Genomic DNA, 25164 nt, shown 5'->3' with positions numbered 1-25164 from the left:
CTGGATTCCAGGAAAACCCATGGCCATGAGGTCGATCCTGTTTTTGTTTTTTGGTGCCCTTTTTGGTCATATCTACTGTCTAGAAACATTTGTGGGGTAAGTTATGCTTTCTGGTGCTTCTTTGAATTTTACTTACCTGATTGATGGAGGCTTTGATTGTTACAGAGTAAATGGGTATAAGTGTTCAGTGTTTTCAGAGTTCTCTTAGATTTGGGGATAAGTCGATAGTGGGAAAAATAGGAGTGGATGATCAAAAAAGAGATGAATGACACTTAAAGGGAAAGACAAAAGGGAAAACTGAACACACATAACCCTATTTCTCTCTGTCCTTACTCATTTTTCCCTCCAGTGATCAGACTGTAGGCTTGATAGACATCAAGGAAAATACAGCTGTGTAGCCATTTGTTTCAGGTAACTCAGCTGGTGTCAAGGCTACTCTCCCACCTCCTCCTGCTCTTCTGGGCTTTACCATTCACACTAGCCCTTGTCCCCTACCCCCCGATCTTTAGATTCAGCATCTAGGCGGTGGAACCTCATGAAGTAGAAAGGCCAGGGCTATAGATTTCAGCTCAACTCCTCCTCTCCTGGCTTTGGAGGACTCATCTTTGCTCCGAAGTACTTTGCTTCATGATTCTATGAAGGGCTTTAGGCAGCATTTTTTGAAGAGTGGTCCAGGGAACTAAGAAAACAGTCAAATAAGTTTGGTTCCAAAAAGCCACTGGTCAAATAAATGTGGGAATCAGAGGGTTAAACAAACTATAGGATTTCTAGGAGCTTTGGTTAAATCAGTGTGCATTATAAATCTATAAGAGGGGATCTAGGTTGCAGCATGTACCCTTTTTTAAAATTATCAGCTACCCACTGCCTCCAGCTTGCTTGCTTGCTTTCTTTCTTTCTTTCTTTCTTTCTTTCTTTCTTTCTTTCTTTCTTTCTTTCTTTCTTTCTTTCTTTCTTTCTTTCTTTCTTTCTTTCCCTTCCTTCCTTCCTTCCTTCCTTCCTTCCTTTCTTTCTTTCTTTCTTTCTTTCTTTCTTTCTCTTTCTTTCTTTCTTTCCTTCTCTCTCTCTCCTTCCTTCCTTCCTTCCTTCCTTCCTTCCTTCCTTCCTTCCTTCCTTCCTTCCTTCCTTCCTTCCTTCTTTTCTGTCTCTGAGTAACTCAAAGAACTACTATTCTTCAGAACACACACCAGGAAATATGAGCCTATTGTATTACTTTTCTCAGTGCCTTCCCATTTTAAAGGAAGACTCCTGGGAGTCCATGCATTAACCAAAAATAATGAGACTTAAATGGAAGAATTTTCAGACCATTTGTGGCAGATGAGCCTCAAAGAGCTCATGTTCCATCACTTCTGTATTCCACTGGAGTTCGTAGGAAATTGCATGGGGCTTGGTTTCAGAAGACCCATATTCTGGTCCCTGTACATGGTTCATTGTATTGATTCCTTCCCCACTTTACAAATGGTTGGGACAATGACTTAGGAAGTCTGCCTACTTGGAGAAAGGCTAGAAGGCGAAGCTCTGTCACCAAGGGAGCTCTTCGTAAAGATATGTGCTTGATTGTTTTGAGATTTCTCTTTCCTGTTCACCCTTCATTCTCTATGAAGGGTGTGTGTGTGTGTGTGTGTGTGTATAAAGAGAGGCACGGCACATAATTTGTCAAGGTCCCAACTATCTCTGGCCATGTCCCATGTTTGGGCCACATAAATGGAGTTTGGGGATAGAACCTTGATACATTTTCAGTTGACAAAAACAAGGAACAAACAAAACCCCCAAAACCATTAAAAACAAACCCTTAGGTCTACCCACATATGAACTGTTTCCTCTTACAAGCACCAAATTATTCCACTTTTTAAAAACTTACTTCTGAACAACAGGAACAGGCAAGTATTAAAAGCTAACACTCCACGAGCAGCAGGTGTTATTTGATTCATTAGCTAAGGGAAAGGTAACTTTAACAGCAGGCTTCCTGCTAGGAGCAGGTACACCTCTTCATTATTATTTAGATAACATTTCCTGGGAAGAAATAATGCCATTCTATCACCTTCTCATTCTGGCGATGTGGGTTTAGTATACTATTTATTAGTTTCTGGATTGTCACAGAGATTATTGACCGTTGCATTAACCTGTTATACACAGAGACTAACAGGTGCAGAAAGCAACAGGAAAGTGTCCAGGTTTTGCTTTTAAGGTCACATTTGTGGTTAATTTTCTTTAGAGACCAAGTTCTTGAGATTGTACCAAGCAATGAAGAACAAATTAAAAATCTGCTACAATTGGAGGCTCAAGAACATCTCCAGGTATTTGATCTAGTGCGAGTTTCTGTTACCAGAATGAATACTGTTAAACATGATTGAGATCTATTTTGGACTGTATTCTGACTCCCATGACATAGTGTGAAATGCTAACTCATGCAGCTGGGTTTCTGAAAACCTGGGCTCTGGTCCCAACTACAGGATACTGGGCAAGTCACCTACCTTCCCTGTGTCTCATTTTCTCATTCAGAGTAATGGCGATAAATATATCATTCTTCTATCTCTCAGGTTTATTGTAAGAACGAAAGGAGATATCAAATGTGAAAGTTACTTTCAAAAATTAAGCACCCTTAGTGCATATTTCCCTTGTAAAATAATTTATAGTATTTATATCCTATTATTAAATGAATTGGATCACTAGAATCCCAGCTTAAAAAAACTGCCATCGTATTAATAATCTTTTCCTTCTGCCAGTTTTAATATCTAGCCATAGGGGCAGAGGAAACAATATAATGGATTTGCTGACACATGGATGTTTAAACGCCGTTGTTGCAATATCATAGTGATTTCACAATGATTCCAAAACTTGTGGGCTCAAGATAAAATTGATGCAAATTGATTTCCAGAAATCCATCAGTGCTGAACTGTCCATTCCCCAGAATAGCCCATTCATTGCCTTGGCTTGGACTTTTATCCCTTTCAGCTTGATTTTTGGAGATCACCCAGCACCCCAGGGGAGACAGCCCACATCCGAGTTCCCTTTGTCAGCGTTCAGGCAGTCAAAGCATTCTTGGAGTCCCAGGGAATTGCCTATTCCATCATGATTGAAGATGTGCAGGTAATTATGCCACGGACTCACCTTCCTGCAGCTTGCTGGGCCACATGAACGTCAGTTCAGTTCCATCTTCTTTCATGCTTGAGTACTCTCTGCAGGGAAGGGACCTGTGGGTACCACTAGGACCTTCCAGCAGTCTGGGCTCCCCTTGCAAGGTGGGTAGGAGGGCACTGTCTTTCTCTTTTTTGAATTTGGCACATGCAGAATACATGCAGAATATTGTAACAAAGAATTTAAGGGAAATGGCAAAAGAGAGGCTACAGCATGAAATATAAAGTACAAACCAAAGGGTGTTAGGCAGAAGAAGGAAAAGAAGGAGTCTCACTCTGTCACCCAGGTTGGAGTGCAGTGGCACAATCTCGGCTCACTGCAACCTCTGCCACCCAGGCTCAAGTGATTCTCCAGCCTCAGCCTCTTGAGTAGCTGGGACTACAGGCATGCACCACCACACCCAGCTAATTTTTGTATTTTTAGTAGAGGCGGGGTTTCACTATGTTGCCCAGGCTGATCTCAAACTCCTGACCTCAAGTGATCCGCCCGCCTCGGCCTCTCAAAGTGCTGGGATTACAGGAGTGAGCCACCAAGTCTAGCCTGATTTAGTTTTTGTTTAGAGGTTAACTCAGGCCCTGAGCTCCCAGAAAGGTAAGATGAGCCATAAGACCATGCCTGCAAATCCACCCTGGCACACCTGCAGCATCTGGCTGGTAGGAAGTCCCATTAATGCTCCATCCCCTTTCACAGTGGGGCCAGAATAAGGGAAAGTCATGACCTCAAAGCCTACAGGACAAGAAGAGGAAAGCTTGATACTGGGGACCCGAGTGTTACCCTTTCCTTCACAACTACAGACTGAAATACATTGCTGTAAACCAATCATAGATAGAATTGTTTTATCTTAGGTCCTGTTGGACAAAGAGAATGAAGAAATGCTTTTTAACAGGAGAAGAGAACGGAGTGGTAACTTCAATTTTGGTGCCTACCATACCCTGGAAGAGGTAGGTGTTTCAAAATGAACATTACAGAGGGGCCATTCTCTCCTCTAGGGATAAAGCTCATACTTCCACGTGGTGACTTAATGGCCTAGAAATTATTCTTCTATTATTTTCTAATTTCTCTAAGTTTCCCTAGGATTTCACAGCCAGTACCAGTGTCATTGGCTTCGCACCCACTCTTGCTTACTGTAGGAGCTGAAGTCCACTTGCTCATCTCAACGGCCACCCACTGTGGAGTGTCTAAAGGGTACCCACAAGCAGACCCCTCAGGCTGGTGATCTTGCTCTAAGCCCCCTTGCTGACTTCTGACCTGTGCTGCCCACAAAGCCAGGGAAGCCATCATGGCTGCCACTGACGATGCAATGGGGACACACAGCCAAGTGAAAGCTGTGCTTCCGGGCTGCCACTGATGATGGAATCAGGGACCACCTTTGACGCCTCTGACTTCCATCCAAGTGTTACTGGTGGAGGGTGTCCAGGTTCTTGGCGTCTTGAACAAAGAATTGGAAAAAACGCACAAACAAAACAAGGAAGGAATGAAGCAACAAAAGCAGATATTTACTGAAAACAAAAGTATACTCCACAGGTGGGGAGCAGCCCGAGCATAGGGGCCCAAAAACCCATTACGGAATTTTCTGGGATTTAAATACCCTTTAGAGGTTTCCCATTGGTTACTTGGTGTACGCCCTATGTAAATACAGAAGTAGCCTTCGATCAGTCTGATTGGTTGCAGAAAGCAGCCAGTCAGAGGCTGAAGTGAAGTTACAAAGTTATACTCCTACGCAAATGAAGACTTGGCTTGCAACCAACCTGACTCATTGCGGGAGGGGACCAATTAGAGGTAGTTTCAATTTTTCATCTGCCACGCCAGAAAGAGGAGGGGGGGTAGGTGCAAAGGGAGTAGCCCCTGGTCCTTTTGTTACTTGGGCATAGAAAGTTGGGGTTTGCTTTTTGATGTAGTTCTAGGGAGTCAGCCTGAATTGGCCTTAGGTTCCCTGCCTCCAGATCCTATTCTTCTGCCTCCCAGGAATGTGCTCTGTAAGACCTCATGGCAGCAAACCCTCATGGAGTCTCTGCTGTCTTTCCTGGGCTTTGTTGTTTCTGTGGAGACTATCCCCTTCCTGCATCGGCTGCTCCATGCTGCTGTGGGGATCCTGGGCAGTGCTGCATTTACCTCTGTGACACAGAGCCCTTCTCCAGGCCCACGGGAATCTATCTGCAATGACTTAAGAGTCGAGGGATGGAAAGGGGCCGGAGGGGATGGTGGTTGTAGGGCTAAGGGGTGGCATGGGGAGTAGGAAAGAGCCAGAGAAGAGGTATCTGGTAGGCACCAAGTCTCCGAGTTGACAGTTTTTAAATGCAAAAAGCTTTAAACATTTTTTTTCTCCTAATTTATTTGATGGGAAAAGCTGATTTGACCTAAACTCATTTGGGAGCAAAATCTGACCTGAACTGCCTCACTGCTCATTTGTTTCACTGCCAGAAATATTAATGTGCTTGAATACGGAGCAACGTCCCATGTGTAATACATAATATATATTTCCTATTACCTTTCTAAAATTCTCCCCTGAAAAAAATATCTTATTTGAAATATATATGGCCTCAAGGGTTTCAGATAGGGAACTGTGGACCAGCACAGAGAATAAGGAAGAAAAGGAAGTGGAGCAAACAAGACGCCCTCCCTCCCTCCCAGACAAACTGATGTCTGTCTCCTACGGAGTGCAAATACTGGCAACAGCTGGAGGGACTGACTTCCTCCCGCTAGCTCTCCAAATGCACCCGGACACGTCTCAATCCCAGCAAGGGACATAGTTAGGGCTCCCTAGATGCACAAAATTTCAGTCGCCTTGAAAATAGGAGCTGTAGTAGCCGGTGGCCTTAGTGCGTCTGCAGCAGAAACCCCATCGTCCCCGGGCCTGATTTAGCCGGAAGACATTTTGTAGCGATCGCCTCTCCATCCATTTTGGGGTTGAGGGGGCACTACCTTTTGTTTTCCTCTGCTAGCAAGGGCGAGAAACCCCACCAAAGGGCTGGGGTCGCCAAAAGCCACAAGTACCCCAGGGAAGTGTGTCATTTTGCTTTGCACAAAACTGCAAAGGGCCGGCTGGACTGCAGCCCCAGCAGACGCCGATGGACTCAGCAGCACTCAGCTGGATCCAAACCCTCCGACCCTATAGCTCGAGCCGCGCTGCCCCCTCCGCTATGTCCCAAGGGAATGGGGAAAATCACCAGGGGATCAGATCTCATGCAACAGATGGTTCACTCGCAAATGTCTATTTATTCACTTGAAACATTTCAGATTTCCCAAGAAATGGATAACCTCGTGGCTGAGTACCCTGGTCTAGTGAGCAAAGTGAATATTGGCTCTTCTTTTGAGAAGCGGCCTTTGAACGTGCTTAAGGTACACGGTGCAGGGGCGGTTCTTCCTCTCGATGCTTCTAGAATCCCCCTCCTCCCAGGCTAGCCAACAGTCCCGGCTTGTGCTACAGAGCGGCTCCTTTTTATTACTTTTTATTTTTTTTTCTTTTCCTCCTAACCGGTCCTTGCTGGTTTTGAGTATCCACTCCCCCACCCCCGCCCCCTTCTTTTTATTTCTCTCTGTTCCTGCGCAAGCTGACGCAGGTCTGCAGGAGTGAATTAATGCTCGCGTCCTGAGAGATGAGCTCCCGGGGAACCGGGGCAAACGCGCCAATAGGAGCCGAGGAAGGGGGAGGTGCGGGCCGGGGGAGGTTGGGGGCTGGGGGCTGTAATTCATCAAGCTGGGAGTTCTCTGGCTCCCCTCCCCTTCTCTTTTTTTTTCTTTCCTCTTTAAGCACACACACACACACACATACGCGCGCGCACACACACACACAAGCACACCAGTTAAAAAAGAAAAAGCACTAATTGCCTAAGCTGCATTTTTTCTTTTTCTTTTTCTTTTTTCTTTTTTTTGTTTTTAGTTTTTAAAGAAGAGTTCTGGTCGTATGCAGAACAACTAAACCCTAAACCGCAAAGACAAATGCCCTGAACGAAGATCTTTTGAAAAAGGATATAGACGGAAAGAGGTTAGGGTTTGACGCCATCTCGTAACCTCTGACCGTCTTTGTGCACATAATTTCAAGCTTTGCACTTTGTCCTCAAAAACAGTGAAAATTGTTTCCCCAGATTTCCTAGAAAGAGTTTGTTAAGAGAAAAAAAAAAATCAAAAAGAGGTAATGTCACAACTCCTCGCTAAATTTGGAAACGTTATGGCTGGGAACCAACTGACTAACTGGGACAGATGGATTTCTCCAGAGCGTTTTTCCCAAAGCAGGCCTGAGAGGAGTGATTTGCCTGCTTTATACCACAGGGATACATTTGCTAATGTTTACCTCCCTTCTTTCTTTTTATTTCCTCTACCCGCACCCCCCGCCCACCAACTGGTCAGAAAACCCCAGAGTCTCTTCCACAGTGGTCTTCCCTGGCCTTCCCTTTTCCCGGGTGGTTCGGCGGTGGAAGATAATTGTGTTTTTGAAAGTTCCCTGCTTTTTACGTTTGAGCTCTTTAGAGGAAAAGGCACAAAACACTTTTAACTAAAACTCTTAGAACCCATGAACTGTAATTTTTAGCAAGGATTTGCATTTCTCATTTACCTTATCTGCTGTGTTTAGAATGCAGCACAGAGATAGAAGTTGATGGTGCAAAAATAATCTTTTCCTCCCCATTTACTGATCCAATTGGCAAAGCCACTATTTCAAATAAAACTAAGTCACTTAGATCATAAAATTTAAACTCTGGAAAGTACCTCCAGAGGTTTGCTATCATGTTTTTATGAAGGTCTCAGAAGGTTATCACAAGCATTTTTATAATAAAACACTATTATTGCATACATTTGGAAAATAGAGCAACAAAAGAAACAAAAAAGAAAAAAAATCCTCATAATTCTAATCCCACAACTATGGGATAATAGCTATTAACAATCTGTTCTCCGTCTCAACAAAAAAAACAAACAGACAAACAAAAAACAATCTGTTGTATATTTTTCTACTTTTTTCTTTTCTTTTTCCTTTTCTCTCTTCCTCCTTCTCCTTTTCCTTTTTTCTCATATGTATGTGGGTATATAAATGAACTAGTTTCTTTAAAAATAAAAATGAAATCCTGTAATCCATTTTTTTCCAATTTTCAGCATATGGAGATATTTTCCTGTCATTATCTACAACGATTTTTTACAAACATCGGAGGAGAATTGTCTATGCCCCTCAGTCTGCATTTACACTTGCATTCGAAGAAGGGGACAAAAGAAAATTCTCCTTAAATGAGAGTTAGTCGACAGCATCACTGTCTGTATTTCCTTCTCTGTTAATCACATCAAGAACAGAGAGAGGGACAAAGAAGGATGATCTGGGGTAGAGAGGAGGCAACCAGGTGCCACGGCAGTGGAGCCGTTCACGTTGCCACACTTGCTTTTGCAGTTCAGCACCGGAGGAGACAAGCCAGCTATCTGGCTGGATGCTGGGATCCATGCTCGAGAGTGGGTTACACAAGCTACGGCACTTTGGACAGCAAATAAGGTCATTTTGCCTAACATTCCTCGCTTATTTTACCTTTCTGGGGTCAGGCCCACTGAAACCCATGACAGTCCCAGTGGTCCTGATGGCTGGTGCTCTCAGCCAAAACCCTTCTCTTGTCACACGGGCTGGCAATGAACCCATCCAGCCTTTTTTGATATTGCCCCATCCAGCACCCCAGGCTCCTTCCCTTGGGCAGCCCACTGTGCGCTCTGTTAAAAGACACCACGATGTGGTGATTGCTGTTGAGTGAGAGAGAGGGGGGAAAAAAGACTCAGTAAGCTAAAGAGATGGAACGGGTGTCCAGGGAGGACCCTTGGGAGCCAGATTTCAGCATAAGAACCGACTAGAGAAAAATCACTTTGCTGCCTGGAACCCTGAGGGCTGAGGTGTGATGTACTAGAAATTTAAAAAATCATGAAAGGGAGTCAGCTGGAAAATACAAACAGGTACAAGAAGAGTTTAACCCACAGATCCAAAGTGGAGTTGGCTAAGGGTGTTTGGGTTGTTCTGAAAATTTCCCAAATTTGATTTTGAAGGTAAGGTGTAGTAAGATCTGTCTTCCACAAGTTTGTTGGCATTAGAGTCAGGACCTGGGGCTGGGAGTGACCTAGTCTGGTATTTCTTAAGTAATTCAAAAATGACATGCTATAAATCAGAATGTTAATTCATGAGCAGAGGAAATCAATCCACATCAGATCATTCAAGCATGTGCAACCACGTGCATACCGACTGATACATTTTTCCCTTCAATTAAAATGCGGTTACCTTTAGGGTATTATGAAATGGATATTTAACAGTTGAATAATAATGCCTTAGGATGGCTGAGCACAGGAAATGAATAAATTTTAATCCGGCAGAAACTTCAACTCAACTGCAGTTGATGGCAAGTAAAAATGTAATTCCCCAAATGGAATTTAACTGGTTCTCTGTGTCTTTAGCAATGTCTCTGCATATTTAAGTAATCCGATGTTTGTTGTGAGTTCTTTTGGAAAGTTAGCCCATGTAGGGGATTAAGGAATACCAGACAAAATTTCTTTGGTGCATAGGTCCACATAAGTCACATATATCACTGCTCACTATTGCAAAATGTCTCACTGGAATGAACAGGAAGAATGTTACTGCTTTTGAAAGAGAGTAGATACATAAGATCTGATTTTTTACTCAATAGAAGTAAATTATTCTGACTAGAAGTAAAAGTATAGGCGCTAGCATATTCAACACATTAACATTGCAGGAGACCGTACTGCTGGGTACCTGGAAGACTTTCCTTGACCAATAGTGATCCCCGGTTCACATCTGGAAAAAAACCACTCCCTTACTATTCTGTCCTGTGTTCCTGACAAAAGGGGTGTGTGAGGTTGACATCTATCTTGTCTTTGCTCAGATTGCCTCTGATTATGGAAAGAACCCATCCATCACTTCCATTCTGGACACCCTGGATATCTTCCTCCTGCCAGTCACAAACCCTGATGGATACGTGTTCTCTCAAACCAAAGTAAGCCTGGATTTTTTTTCCTTCTTCAACAAGGACCTAAGGAGATATGTAGGAACTTCAAAAGTAAAATAAAAGTAATCATTCTTTTCTTGATTTACTCTAAATGGAACGCCTAATTTCTCAGTAGTCGGCCAGAAATGAGGGATAGAGAAGTGGTTATAATCACTTCTTATTCCAACGCATGATATCTTTACATGTTGCCTCAGCCAGAGCCCATTTCAGCTGTTAGGCTGGGCTATTAGAGCTCAGTGTTCACCATGAGTCATCTAGGAGATTTGTTCCAATTATCTCTGCGTTTTTTGTGTTAGGATTGATAGAAAAGAGGAGGCGGATGTTACCTGCTGACAATTAGATTGCAGTAGGATTTAGGTGGGCAGTACAGTGCATCTAGCATTTTACTTAAAATCTGTGGGAGAAATCCTCCGTAATATCACTAAAAGGAGTTACGTAGTTTTTCCCCCTTAAAATCTCATTACAATACACTATTGTAGCAACTGTGACCCCACATATATTCAAAATGAATGACAGCTTCAAGTTTATTTTTAGAGAGAGCTAACTACAGTAGCATTTTCAAAGACATTTTCAAAGAAACTCATACTAATACTAGTACTCATCCCATGAGATACCATATGAATCAAGGGTTCCATTGTCAAGTCTAGGAAACACCACCCACCATATCCGTTTCTTAGAAGTTCATAAAAAACAAGGCATTAACAATCCTTAGAAGTTCTGAAGAAAGTTTACCAAGTTAGCCCTATATTTTCCCCCAAATAGTCTCATCACAGAACCCTCTCTTCTGCTTTTGGTTGTTGCTGTTGGCCTTGGACAGAACTAGGGTTCCATGACACGTGTTTGGCAGGTTCATTTGAGGAGATGGGGGTGTATTCATGTCTCACTTTGGTGAAATGGCAGAGAAACTCCTAGCAGAACCTGTATGAGGACTGTCCACCACCGCCCCAACCAAGGGAAAGGAGTATCCCAGAGAACTAGGGAAACTGACAGAATTCTAAAGGAACCTTCTGATCAGGCTGAATGACCCTCTTTCTTTTTTTCCATGTGCTTTTTGGGTGGGATCTGAAAGAATCGTATGTGGCGGAAGACCCGGTCCAAGGTATCTGGAAGCCTCTGTGTTGGTGTGGATCCTAACCGGAACTGGGATGCAGGTTTTGGAGGTGAGCCCTGGGACTTGCCCCCAGGGATGGTCAACCCGTGGTCTGGCCCACAAACTGGTTCAGATGGCCCTGCAGTGCATCAGCTGGCTAAGCCCATCCAGGATTTAAGCCATTTAAAAACCTCTTTGAAAAACACTTAACTAAATTCCCTTCACAGGAGCACAGTGCTGTCACAGAGCACTGAACAGCATTTAATATATTTTGTCTCACATCTTGGTTTTCCCACAAGCTGTTGCCCGGTTAGCCTTCTGTGCAGCCGGAGCAAGACTTTGCGCAATGGCAGGAGGACTCGGGAAGCCCTGAGCCAGCCACTAGAGGGGGTTAGGATCTATTCCAAGGAGAAGCATTACATCATCTATGGATGCTTCGAGAAAGAAAACTAAAAAGAAGTACGTACACACAGGATGAAGAAACTGACTTTCAAAACAGATTCAAATATAAAATGTGAGCTTGCTGCCCTGGCTTTGTGACAGCTCTTACATTTTGGAGTTCCGTGGCAGGCTAGTTAGGGGCTCCTTTATGCCCTCAGCCACTGGAGAAAACCCCTTATGTCTCACTAACCATAGAATTAAAAATTTTTCCCCCTCACTAGGCTATGATAAGATTGAAGTCAGGAGCTGTGTCTTTTTCACTGACGTATTCCTAACAGCTAGCACAGTGTCTGCAACGCAGAAGGCAATCACTACGTATTTGTAAGACAAATTAATTAATTAGAGTTATGGAACTAAGATAGGACATATTAGAGAACTGCTACAGGATACGGATGAGTGGCAACTTCATTCATTGCTTTTACAGTTCTTTTTTTTTTTTTTTTTTTTTTTTTTAGTGTAGGGGAAAAATAAAGCACAATACTGAGCCATGGCCCACAGTTCAATGTCAATCCTCCCCAATATTATTTTCATTAAATCATTTTAAAATAAGGTGACATTTTGTCTGTATCACATGGGGAGCCTAGGGAATCCTAACCCCTACTCATCCCCTGGAAGTTTCTCTACAATGGCCAGGCCTACAATGGACCCATTTCAGGGGTCTTGAACCACTCTAGTTGCTGAGACAATCAAGGCCAAAGGTGGCCTTGTCAAATGTAGTCATGATTTCCTCACTGCAGAAAGGGTGTCAGAGGTTCCTTGCATTTGTGGCTTTGTGCCTTGGAATTACAGAGCATAGAATCTTCTACTCTTGGACTCTAAGAATTGGATGAGATCCCAGAAAATGAACTTGCTAAACTCCCACCCAATGCAGGAATTCCATCTATAATATTAAATCTAGCTTTTCTTCCAACAACTCCTACAGAGAGGAGATGATCTAATTAGATGGCTCTTTCTACTGTATAGAGAAACCATATTTTTTGAAGAAGAGATGTGTCCAGAATCACTTCAGTTAGGCTTTCTGACTATAACCTTTGGAAGACACTTGATCTAACACAATGACAATCTTGCCCTGACTTCCAGAGGAGAAAATTAGTGATGCATAGTGACCTCCTCCCTACAGTGTCTTCTTAGAGCTCGCTGTCCTCACTGGGCTACTTCTGCATCTCCCCAGGACCTGGAGCCAGCAGCAACCCTTGCTCTGATTCATACCATGGACCCAGTGCCAACTCTGAAGTTGAAGTGAAATCCATAGTGGACTTCATCAAGAGTCATGGAAAAGTCAAGGCCTTCGTTACCCTCCACAGCTATTCCCAGCTGCTGATGTTCCCCTACGGGTACAAATGTACCAAGCCAGATAACTCTGATGAGCTGGTGAGTTTCTGAAACTTAATTTCAGCCCAGCAACAAACGTGTGTTGTGTGGTCAAGTAAGTCTCAGGCATAAAGTCATGCCCTGAGGTGGAGGTGTACCATTACAACGATGAATGAGACATAAAGTCAGACACAGAGAAAATTATGATATGCAGCCAAAGGTTTGAAAGACTGGTTTTGAACTTTACTAAACTAAGTTTCTTTGGGAAATAGAATTCATGAAGTTATTGTTACCTTAATCTAGATGAGCAGCAGCCTGGTTTGAGCATAGATTCCCAGAACATGCTATTCCGTTGCATATGGGGGAAAAAGCCCTCGGATTTGGATATGAGACTCTTGGATTGGTAGTCAAATGCTCTAAGCTGAGCAATTCTGCTTCTCAGCAACTTGTCTTATACTTTTCTGGGGACTTTGGCTCTATGATCTACCATGATGATGCACTGGTGTATGATGTTGGGGGTAAAACACTCACTTCCCTAACTTGATACCTTCTGTCACCCTTCCTGTTTCAGGAATAAGCCAACTGGCCCCAGCCTTAGATCAGATGGTGACATCTCAGGAGGCTGTTCACAATTGAGCAAGAGCTATCCCCAGCTAAAAAGAATGTGCAAATATTTCCAATTTGGCTTTTAGGCTGGATTTGTGAAACCCATATGTTAGAAATAAGCCCAGAATTGGAACCTTTTTGTCAATTTACCTTCGAGTAGATTATTGTCGGCAGCCCCACACAGAAGTAGGCTATATTATTCCCATTCAGGTGTGCCTTTCATCTCATCAGTTAGATTTGAGCTCTGTGAGGTTTTGATGGTGAGTATTACCATTCAAGGTCATATCAGGGAAAAAGAATGTTCTAAAATGTTCTTTTTTAAGACCTAGATGACCTTAAATTATCTAAACCTGGTGCTCAAACCTCTCGCAGATAGTCAATCTAGGCTATGATTAGATGGTTTCCTGCCTTCAAGGGAGCCTATTCTGTCGGGGAAGGTTGTTAGGTTGTTAGTGTTCTTCTTTATGGAGAGCGAAATCTCTGTGTTTTTCACCCATCAGCCCTGGTTTATCATCTGGTTCTACTGAGCAAGCTTATTTCCCTTTAAGAGGTGAATCCACTATTACTTGAAGACCACCAGCCTGCTTCTTCTAGCTCTTATTTCTTCTAAATAACCTCAATTCCTTCAAGCATTCGTATTATGGGCTCAAGTTCCCTTACTATTCTGGTTGTTGTTTTCTGAATATGCTTCTTCAAGGGTGGTGTCTTAATCTGTTTGCATTGCTGTAAAGAAATATATAAGACTGGGTAATTTATTAAGGAAAAAGTTTTATTTGGATTATGATTCTGCTGGCTGGAAGATTGGGCATCTGGTGAGAGCTTCAGGCTGCTTCCCACTCATGGAAGGCAAATGGGAGCTGGTATGGTGCAGAGATCACACGGTGAGAGAGGAAGCAAGAGAGAGTGGAGAGGTGCCGGACTCTTTTTAACAACCAGCTTTCGAGGGAACTAATAGAGCAAGTACTCACTCCTAACTGTGAGGACTGCACCAAGCCATTCATGAGAGATCTATCCTCATGATCCAAACACCTCCCATTAGGCCTTGCCGCCAGTATTGGGGATGAGATTTAAACATGGGGCTTGAGGGAAATAAACATCCAAACTATAGCAGGTAGCTCCCAGAAGTGAATGTGAAATGTATGTTGTGAGTTACCCAGCACAGAGCAGAGTGTGACCATAACTACCCTCAGCCAGACCGTGCACTTCTGCAAATTCAGTTGAGGATCACATTAGTTTTTTGGCCGTAGCCCTGTAATGTTGACTCATGTCGGGCTCATTGACAAGAGTAACCCCCAGGCTCTCCAAGGATTCGACCACGCCAGCTTTCCCCCATCTGGTAATCGTACAGTTGTTTTCCTGGACCCAAGTTCAAGACCTTACATTTATCCCTGACAAGGACAGTAAAGCCTCAATCAGTCAAAATTGGAAGCCTCAAATAATGGAAAATATTTTTCTGAGCTCTACTTCTTGGAAAAAGAGACAGCCACAGGGAAATAAGCCAATGTAGGGATCTAGTAAAAGAAAAGTCAGCTTCCCACATATGTCCTGGGGTCAGTCCACATTCTCTTTAGACCCCTTAAATCTACCCTATTTCTAGCCACACCTCTCACCAGGGAGAACTGGTGGCAAAATAATGAATCCGTGAGTGTTGCAAACACCAGGATGATCAAATAGACAATGAGGACCTTCATGTTGTGTTTTCAAAGCCAATAGAAGTGAACTTGTGCTTACTTCTCAGTGAAAATGGTTGAAATAAAAAGGGTATTGTGCCTTCACCTCAATTAACTGGAGCATTAAGTTAGAGCATTCTATGTTCTGCTGTTGGGCAGCTGATCTCCCAAGAGACAAGTGTTATCTGTCTACCTTTCTTTGGTTCTCTTACTCTAGAGTGAAGTGGCCCAAAAGGCTGCCCAATCTCTGACAAGCCTGCATGGCACCAAGTACAAAGTGGGACCAATCTGCTCTGTCATCTGTAAGTATCCAGTGTGCTGGAAGTTTTTACGAATGACCCATTAAGATGGCAGGCACTGTGTGAGTTTGGGCCAAAACTTTTACATGCCTTTATTTGAAAGGGATAGGTCTTCATGCATGGAACCCAAACTTCCCCAGTTTCCCTCAGTGAATCTAGTCTCTTCCATGAGATACTTACTGTGTGATGGCCGGAACAAAGGACTCCCTAAGTATATGTTTTGTGCCCTCTCCTGTGCTTGTTCAGATCCTTACAGCTCACTCTCATTCTGTAGAATTTCTTTATCTAAAAATGAGCCTTTATCAAGGCCTGGCTCTGGTTTTTTTTTTTTTTTTTTTTTTTGAGATGGAGTCTCACTCGGTTGCCCAGGCTGGAATGCAGTGGGATGATCTCGGCTCACTGCAACCTCCACCTCCTGGGTTCAAGCACTTCTCCTGTCTTAGCCTCCCAAGTAGCTGGGACTACAGGTGTGTGCCACCATGCCCAGCTAATTTTTGTATTTTTAATAGAGACGGAGTTTCACTATATTGGTCAGGCAGATCTCGAACTCCTGACCTCAGGTGATCTGCCCACCTCGGCCTCCCAAAATGCTGGGATTACAGGCATGAGCCACTGTGCCTGGCCTAAGACCTGGCTGTTTTATTATCTTCCCTTTCCTGGCTAAGAGGGGTCATGCTCTTAGAATTCCATGGACTGTGGGGACAGAATGGGTGTGACTCTTGAAGAGGACCCAGGTGGTTCTGTGGATAGACTCTGTTGGCAGGCATGTGTTGATGCAGAGTATGTGAAGATGGAGGAGAAGTCAGGAATAGCGGCAGTGTGAGGAATAAGTCTAGGGAGCCTGCCATCAGACTTTCTAGGCCCTCCTCTTCCCCAATGGATTGAGATAAAAACAAGAAGCGACTACAGTGCTTTGGGAAATCCCAGAGCATGCTTGTGCAGGTTCTGAGTCCTTCAAAGGCACGGTCCCTTCCTTATGGACAAAGCTGGAAACTCAGGACCACACAGTTCCATGCCCAGGAGTTCCCTAGTGCTTCCATGCCCAAGGATCCTTTGGAAACCAATGCCTTTAATAGGCACCCATTCTGTTGTTGTTGTTGTTGTTTTTTGGAGATGGAGTTTTGCTCTGTCACCCAGGTTGGAGTGCAGTAGCACCATCTTGGCTCACTGCAATCTCTACCTCCCAGGTTCAAGGGATTCTTGTGCCTCAGCCTCTGGAGTAGCTGGGATTACAGGCACCCGCCACCACACCCAGCTAATTTATTTATTATTTATTTATTTGTATTTTTAGTAGAGAGAGGGTTTCACCATGTTGGCCAGGCTGGTCTCAAACTCCTGACCTCAGGTGATCTGTCCGCCTCTGCCTCCCAAAGTGCCAGGATTACAGACGTGAGCCACCACGCCTGACCACCCATTCTGCTTAACAGACTTTTAAATTAAGCATCTATTATATGTTAAGCATTATGCCAAGCACTGGAGACATAATGTGCCCTCAAAGAACTCTTTAATAGAAGAGATGAACAGGAAGGCAAGTGAGCTTTTGTATTATGTGTGCAATAGTAGGGTATACATGGTACAGAAGTATGAGAAAGTCGGGGGATTTGATGGAAGCAGAAAAACTTCATGTAGGAAGAGGGTAGGGTTGTAAAGACTGATCACCAGGAAGATAGAGAAGGAGAAAAAGGATGGGGCATTCTCACAGTCAACAGCATATGCAAAGGCATAGAAGTATAAAACTGCATGATGAGGCCGGGCGCGGTGGCTCAAGCCTGTAATCCCAGCACTTTGGGAGGCCGAGACGGGCGGATCACGAGGTCAGGAGATCGAGACCATCCTGGCTAACACCGTGAAACCCCGTCTCTACTAAAAATACAAAAAACTAGCCGGGCGAGGTGGCGGGCGCCTGTAGTCCCAGCTACTCCGGAGGCTGAGGCAGGAGAATGGCGTAAACCCGGGAGGCGGAGCTTGCAGTGAGCTGAGATCCGGCCACTGCACTCCAGCCCGGGCTACAGAGCAAGACTCCGTCTCAAAAAAAAAAAAAAAACTGCATGATGAGTTCTGGGAGCTACAAGGAGGTTGAGATTGCTGAAATGAAAGAGGGAGAAAGGGAGCTGGGGAAGTTCAGGGTTTTGTGTGCCATGGTAAGGAGTTTAGGTTTAACCCAGAGGATTCTAAAAGCCATTGGGGGTTTTTCAGCAGGACGGTGAGGGAATTGAGGCATTGTGTTTAGCTAAAACATAGCAGCAGTGTGGATGGAGTGATGGGGGACTGCAGTAGAGACATCCCATAGGAAGAGGAGGAGGAGTTCAGGTGAGAGACAATGGCCCAAACTACAGCAGGGCCAGTGACGATGGAAGGGATTTAGGAGGTAAAGCCAAGAAGTTTTGTCATTTATTGGATGGGGAGAGATCCTCACTGAAAGTCATTGAGTGGTGCCAGTCACTGAGGGAGAAGTCCAGGAAGGTGAAAGAGGGGTGAGATCGCAAAGATAATGAGTTCAACTGTGGACATATTGAGGCTGAGCTCCTTGTAGGGTATTCAAATGGAGATGGTCTGTAGGTTTTGGACTATATGCCCTGGGATTCTGTGGAGAGAGAGATTTGGGAAGAGTTGGTATAGAGCAGGTGGTTGGACCAGTAGAGCAGGGAGAACATTTGGAGTGAGAGGAACCCTGGGCAAAGCAGGGAGCAAGGTGTTAAGCCGCAGAAGGGGTTAGCAGCAAGTCTAGGCAGAAAGGCAGAGAACCCTGGATGTCAGAAAGCAGGGGAAAAGTAATTATTGAAAAGGAGGCGGTGGTCAACAATGGTGAAGGCCATGAAAAGTCAACTAAGATAAGGACAGGACATTTTCCGCTGAATTTTCATCACTAGTTTACTGGTGACCTTTACCCAGAGCAGTTTCAGAAGAGTGGATAAGGGAAGGAGAGCAGAATGGAAGCCTTTTTTCTTTTTGAGATAAGAGATGTATTTATTGACTGTGGGAAAGAACAAATAAAGAGGGAGAAGTGGAAGATACAGGAGAGAGAAGAAATGACCAGTGCAGTGAGGTTCCAGAGCTGGGGAAAGGAGGACAGGCAGAGGTGGGCAGAAGTTATGGCTCAGGATGGAATGAGAGAAGCATGTCTTTGGATGTGTTGTGGGCTTGGATGCAGCCACAGCCATAGGAGGGGTGATGGCGGGAATCATGGGAATGCACCCTTGCTAGTCATGGTTTTCTTTTTTTGAAACAGAGTCTCGCTCTGTCACCCAGGCTGGAGTGCAGTGGTGCAATCTTGGCTCACTCCCACCTCTGCCTCCTGGCTTCAAGAGATTCTCCTGCCTCAGATTCCCAAGTAGCTGAGATTACAGGTGTGTGCCACCATGCCAGGCTAATTTTTGTATTTTTAGTATAGATGGGGTTTTGACATGTTGGCCGGGCTGGTGTTGAACTCCTGGCCTCAAGCGATCTACCCACCTTGGCCTCCCAAAGTGCTGGGATTACCGATATGTTCAGCTTTTTAAAATTAACATCATTTCCTGTATAGTTTTATGAATTTACATTCTAGTTTTTTGTTATTCCATGATGTTGCTATATCCCAATTACTGAGTCTTTGGATTGTTTCATCTTTTTGCTAAATAGTGCTACTATAAACATGTTTGTATAAACTCCTTTTTCTCTTAGATGATCTTTTTGGAGTATATTCCTGAGGCAAGATTGTCAAGTTAATTGGAATGAACAGCTTTGGCGCTCATGTTACTTTTTGTTTTTTTTTTTGAGATGGAATCTTGCTCTGTCACCCAGGCTGGAGTGCAATGGCGTGATCTTGGCTCACTGCACCCTCCTCCTCCTGGGTTCAAGCAATTCTCCTGCCTCAGCCTCCCGAGTAGCTGGGATTACAGGCGCGCGCCACCATGCCTGCTAATTTTTGTATTTTTAGTAGAGATAGAGTTTCACCATATTGGTCAGGCTGGTCTCAAACTCCTGACCTCGTGATCTGCCCTCCTCAGCCTTCCAAAATGCTGGGATTACAGGGATGAGGCACCACGCCCGGCCTCTTGTTACATATTTTTTGTTTTGTTTTGTTTTGTTTTTTGAGACGGAGTCTCGCTCTGTCGCCCAGGCTGCAGTGCAGTGGCGCGATCTCGGCTCACTGCAAGCTCCGCCTCCTGGGTTTACGCCATTCTCCTGCCTCAGCCTCCCGAGTAGCTGGGACTACAGGCGCCCGCCACCACGCCCGGCTAATTTTTTGTATTTTTAGTAGAGACGGGGTTTCACCGTGGTCTCGATCTCCTGACCTTGTGATCCGCCCGCCTCGGCCTCCCAAAGTGCTGGGATTACAGGCGTGAGCCACCGCGCCCGGCTTGTTACATATTTTTAAGGCAGTTCTCTGGGAAGACTGGTTTGCTTACAGTTGCTGAGACCTTTTTAACCATGTTCTACATGGGATTGTCCTCACTTTGATCAGCGATACCCCCAGGGATAAGGGCCTTCTGAGTGGTGGCAGTGGGGACAGAGGATGGACCCAGCTTGAGACATGATGGCAGCTTAAGACTGAGGAATGAGTGCCTTTGCTTGGCAGCTTTTGAGTGGAGGCTGGAGTTCAGAGTCTCAGCCGAATAGCATCGTGTATCCCCGAGACCCCTACATAGGTCTCAGCTATTTTATTACAAGGAATCTAGCTTTTCATCCATCTTATCTGGAGGTATTTACTAGTAAGATAGACCTTGGAAGCTGACGTTTACTATGTTTTCTTTGGTGAGGTCACAGAAATGGAAGCTATTTCCAATAAGCAGATATTGGACAGGTGTAGGATTTGCTGTATGATCTTCTGGAGTCCGACTGTGAATGGCCCGGCAAGTTCTAGCTGCATCATTGTCCACAGCTGACTCTTATCCTGGCCTCATTCCAGCTGGGACAAGTTCTGCCTCTAAGCACTAGTTTGAATTCAGCACTTTTTGCTTCCTGCCCCGGGTCAGTACGCAGCTCGGGGCAGAACACCTGCCTCACTCCACGCAAAAGGTGTCCATATGGTTGTAGTGGGTGAGGTATTTCCTGGGCAGCTTCCCATCCGGAAGGGGCTTTGAGGAGCTGTGCTACAGTAGGTGTTTGGTTCAGAAGTTGTTCTTTTTTTTTTTTTTTTTTAATTTTTTTTTTTTTTTGAAACAGAGTCTTGCTCTGTCACCAGGCTGGAGTGCAATGGGGCGATCTTGGCTCACTGCAGCCTCCACCTCCCAGGTTCAAGCAATTCTCCTGCCTTAACTCCCCTGAGTAGCTGGGATTACAGGCACGCACCACCATGCCTGGCTAATTTGTATTTTTAGTAGAGGTGGGGTTTCACCATGTTGGCCAGGCTGGTCTTGAACTCCTAACCTCAGGTGATTCGCCCACCTTGGCCTCCCTAAGTGCTGAGATTACAGGCATGAGCCACTATACCTGGCCCAGAAGTTGTTCTTTGAATTCTTTCTCAGACAGGCATAGGGGGGAGAGAACACAGGGCTTGGGTACAGAGCCCCGGGTTTGAGTTATAGCACTGCCGCTTTGGAACGAAGTAGCCATGGTCCAGTCACTTATTCTCCCTTGGTTTCTTCATCTGTGAAATAGGTTGTTGAGAGGTTCAAAAGATATGTGGAATGCAAGTGTTCCCTAATTCTAAAGTACTATATAAACGTCGATTGTTCGTTTCCTGGTGAATGCTCTCCCACGGGTAACTCCAATCCTTAATGTGGCCTAACTTTTTTGATTGCATCCTGGTCATTTATTGACAATGATAGTTATGAACATAACTGACATTTATTGAATGCTTATTCTACATACGTTATCCTAGCTCCTTCACTTAATAGCTCTGTTTTTATTTTATTGTTTTATTTATTTTTTTAGAGACAGGGTCTCACTCTGCTGCCCAGGCTGGAGTACAGTGGCAGGATCATGGCTCACTGTAGCCTGGACCTCCTGGGCTCCAGCAGCCCTCCCACCTCAGCCTCCTGAGTAGCTGGGACCACAGGCATGCGATACCACACCCAGCTCATTTAAAAAAAATTTTTTTTTGTAGAGACAGGGTCTCACTATGTTGCCCAGGCTGGTCTCAAACTCCTAGGCTCAAGTGATCCTCCTGCCTTGGTCCCCTAAGTGTTGGCAGAGAGCCACGACACCTTGCCACTTAATCTCTTAATCTCAGTTTCCTCATCTGTAAAATGGGAATAATGTTAGTACCTACCTAGAGATTCATGGACCAGTTTAACATAGAGCCTAGCACATTGAGGACACAGCCAACTAGTGTCATCACAACCATTATGCTATTTAATTCTCACTGCCCTGTGAAACAAGTAGTAATATCATCCCTATGTAACAGGTGAAGCATCTGGAAATAAATGACTTAGTTTAGGTCACCCAGATAATGATTTATAGGGTTGGGATTTTATCTGAGGCCAGTATTCTGTCTACAGTGGACCTCTTAGTGTGGTTGGCCGTGTCACATAGCCACACCAAAAGGTGTGAGTGGGTAATTTTGGTCCAGGGAAGATTCAGTTCAAATCAGCAACCATTTAGTATTTATTATTTACCAGGCATTAATTTCCAAGCTGCTCTGCTGGGTGAAGGCAAAGACAAAACTCATGGGAGTTGACAATATTAATTTACAATATTAACCTCTAGCCCTATTCTTTTCTGGTACAACCTCCCTGGTCTTTCCAGCTCAATTCTTCCACCATCTGTGCCCTCACCAAGTCCTCCTGTGACCTCTAGCTGCCCTTCCTGGGAGGGGCCACAGGGCTGGTCCATTGCTAGGCTTTTCTGAGTCATGACTGACTCGTAGGTTAATGCCATCTTCCTTCATCATCTGTCACATCAGCAGGCACACAGATCTCAGGTGCACATTACTGTGTTGGCTGAACCCACCACACAGAGGTGCCGGACATGCGACTTGGTAGCAGAGCAGAGCCTGCCCCACCCTTAATGCTGAAAGTCCCCTGAGGATAGGGACCGAACCTCTTACTGCATTTATAATCCCTCCACTCCCACGAGAGAAAACCATGTCTGTTCCTTCTAAAGAAGGAAGTGGTATGGCCTACTTAAGGTGGAGAAGAGGCCGCTTAGGATGGCATGGGTAAAACCAGAGGCTCCTAAGAACACCAAAGGAAGGCTCAGTTCAGTGTCCATTGAATAACACCTTTTGCTTTTCAAATTATTGTATTTTTTCATAAATGTGATCCTCTACTAAACTCTTCCCCCTCTTACAGTTCACACCTAGGGGCCTGGCTTACCTATGAAGGTAGAATTTAATATAGAGGTTCCATTGCTGTGAAGGCTGGTGGGAGTCGTGTAACTAAACTTCATTCTCATTTGCCCTTCAGACCAAGCCAGTGGAGGAAGCATTGACTGGTCCTATGATTACGGCATCAAGTACTCATTTGCCTTTGAACTGAGAGACACAGGGCGCTATGGCTTCCTCTTGCCAGCCCATCAGATCCTTCCCACAGCTGAGGAGACCTGGCTTGGCTTGAAGGCAATTATGGAGCATGTGCGAGACCACCCCTATTAGGGCGCTGAGGAAGAAACAAGAGCCATTAAAATCTCTTTGGTTTGAAGCAACGTTGGGTTGTATTGTTTATTTTTCTAAGCCTGATCTGGGAGCACTGTTTCTCCATTTTCTGCTGCCCTTAAACACAGCAAGTCATGGCATTGTACCCCTTCATCTTTTTAAAAATCCATCCTGAGGCCAGGTGTGGTGGTTTACACCTGAAATCCCAGCACTTTGGGAGGCTGAGGTGGGAGGACTGCTTCAGCCCAGGAGTTTGAGACCAGCCTGGGCAACATGGGGAGACTTCATCTCTAAAAATAATAATATTTAGGCCGGGCGCAGTGGCTCACGCCTGTAATCCCAGCACTTTGGGAGGCCGAGGTGGGCGGATCACAAGGTCAGGAGATCAAGACCACGGTGAAACCCCGTCTCTACTAAAAATACAAAAAATGAGCCGGGCGAGGTGGCAGGCGCCTGTAGTCCCAGCTACTCGGGAGGCTGGGGCAGGAGAATGGCGTGAACCCAGGAGGCGGAGCTTGCAGTGAGCCAGGATCGTGCCACTGCACTCCAGCTTGGGTGACAGAGCGAGACTCCGTCTCAAAAAAAAAAAAAAAATAATAATAATAATATTAAAAAAAATCCATTCTGAGCAGAGTGCTCCCAACATCATTTGACAGTTTTTTTTTTTTTTTCTTTTGAGACAGAGTCTCACTCTGTCACCCAGGCTGGAGTACAATGGTACGATCTCGGCTCACTGCAACCTCTGCCTCTCAGGTTCAGGCAATTCTCCTGCCTCAGCCTCCTGAGTAGTTGGGATTACAGGTACCTGCCACCACACCCAGCTAATTTTTGTATTTTTAGTAGAGACAGGGTTTCACCACATTGGCCAGGTTGGTCTTGAACTCCTGACCTGAAGTGATCCGCCCGTCTCGGCCTCCCAAAGTGCTGGGATTACAGGCATGAGCTACCGTGCCAGGCCCCATTTGACAGTTTTTTATTGTGTTAAATTATATATAAAACTTACCATTTTGACCATTTTTAAGTGTACAATTCAGTGGCATTAAGTACATTTACAACATTATGCCACCATCACCATCATCCATCTCCAGAACTTCCTATCATCCCAAATGGAAACTCTTCCCCATCAAACCATAACTCCCCATTCCTGTTGCCCTTTAGCCCCTGGCAACTACTGGCTACTTTCTGTCTCTATGAATTTGCCTATTCTAGGTACTTCATATACGTGGAATTAAACAGTATTTGTCCTTTTGTGGCTGGCATTTTTTTTTTTTTTTATTTAGCATAATGTTTTCAAGATTCATCCACGGTGTAGCATGTGTCAGCCCCTTCATCTTAAGAGTGTAGCATTTTAGGGCTAGCAATGGACTTTCAAGTTCATTTATTCAGTAAATACTCATTAAGCAACTGCACTGTGCCAGGCCTTGTCCCAGGTGCTATACCTGGTTCCATCGTTGCCTTTGGTTTTTCCTTTCCTGGTGTGTTGTGCTGTTTTATGAAGACTGGTGGGGCAGGGCATGGTGACTCAGGCCCGTGATCCCAGCACTTTGGGAGACTAAGGTGGGAGGATCCCTTGGGATCAGGAGTTTGAGATCAGCCTGAGCAACACAGTGAGACTCCGTCTCTACAAAAACAAAACAAAACAAAACAAAAAGCCTGTCATGGTGGCAAACATCTGTAGTCCCAGCTACTTGGGAGGCTAAGGTGGGAGGATCACTTGAGCCGAATAGTTTGAGACTGCAGTGAGCTATGATCGCACCACTGTACTCCAGCCTGGTCGACAGAGTGAGACTCTGTCTCAAAAAAACAAACACACAAACTGGTGGGGACCCAAGCCAACGACATTCCTTTTTCCTGGTTGCCCCCCTGTCGAGCCTCGGTCTCAGGTTGCACACAGTTTCTCTTTAGATATTGACTTCTATTGGGGATTTAGGTTTTCTTCATGTGGATGATTTTCCCTGGGAGAAAAAGGTAAGAACTAAGTTTCAGCTTGCCTAGAATTCTGGGTCCTTGATTCTTCCACTTCACATCTCTTAGATTTGGGTCTCAGTTGTTCTTGTTGCTAACATCAAAGCTGACATCGATCTCAGTGACACTGAGCCCACGCTTTGTGGTGGACAGG

General features: G+C 44.7%; 1 protein-coding gene across 1 annotated transcript; it reads left to right on the top strand.

Annotated features, from left to right (window-relative positions):
• On the top strand, nucleotides 1-23095 carry CPA2 (carboxypeptidase A2). Its single transcript, XM_050783112.1, has 11 exons — nucleotides 1-96; nucleotides 2213-2294; nucleotides 2953-3087; nucleotides 3981-4076; nucleotides 6373-6474; nucleotides 8507-8605; nucleotides 9990-10100; nucleotides 11182-11272; nucleotides 12815-13014; nucleotides 15448-15532; nucleotides 22858-23095. Exons 1-11 carry the CDS (start codon nucleotides 20-22, stop codon nucleotides 23043-23045), a joined length of 1266 nt encoding a protein of 421 aa, XP_050639069.1. The 5' UTR covers nucleotides 1-19; the 3' UTR covers nucleotides 23046-23095.
• The last annotated feature ends 2069 nt before the right edge of the window (nucleotides 23096-25164 follow it).

This window comes from Macaca thibetana, chromosome 3, assembly GCF_024542745.1.
Source record: "Macaca thibetana thibetana isolate TM-01 chromosome 3, ASM2454274v1, whole genome shotgun sequence".
Classification (NCBI taxonomy): Eukaryota; Metazoa; Chordata; class Mammalia; order Primates; family Cercopithecidae; genus Macaca; species Macaca thibetana.
Note: the sequence above shows the minus strand (reverse complement) of the source record. Positions and strands in the feature narration are given on the sequence as shown.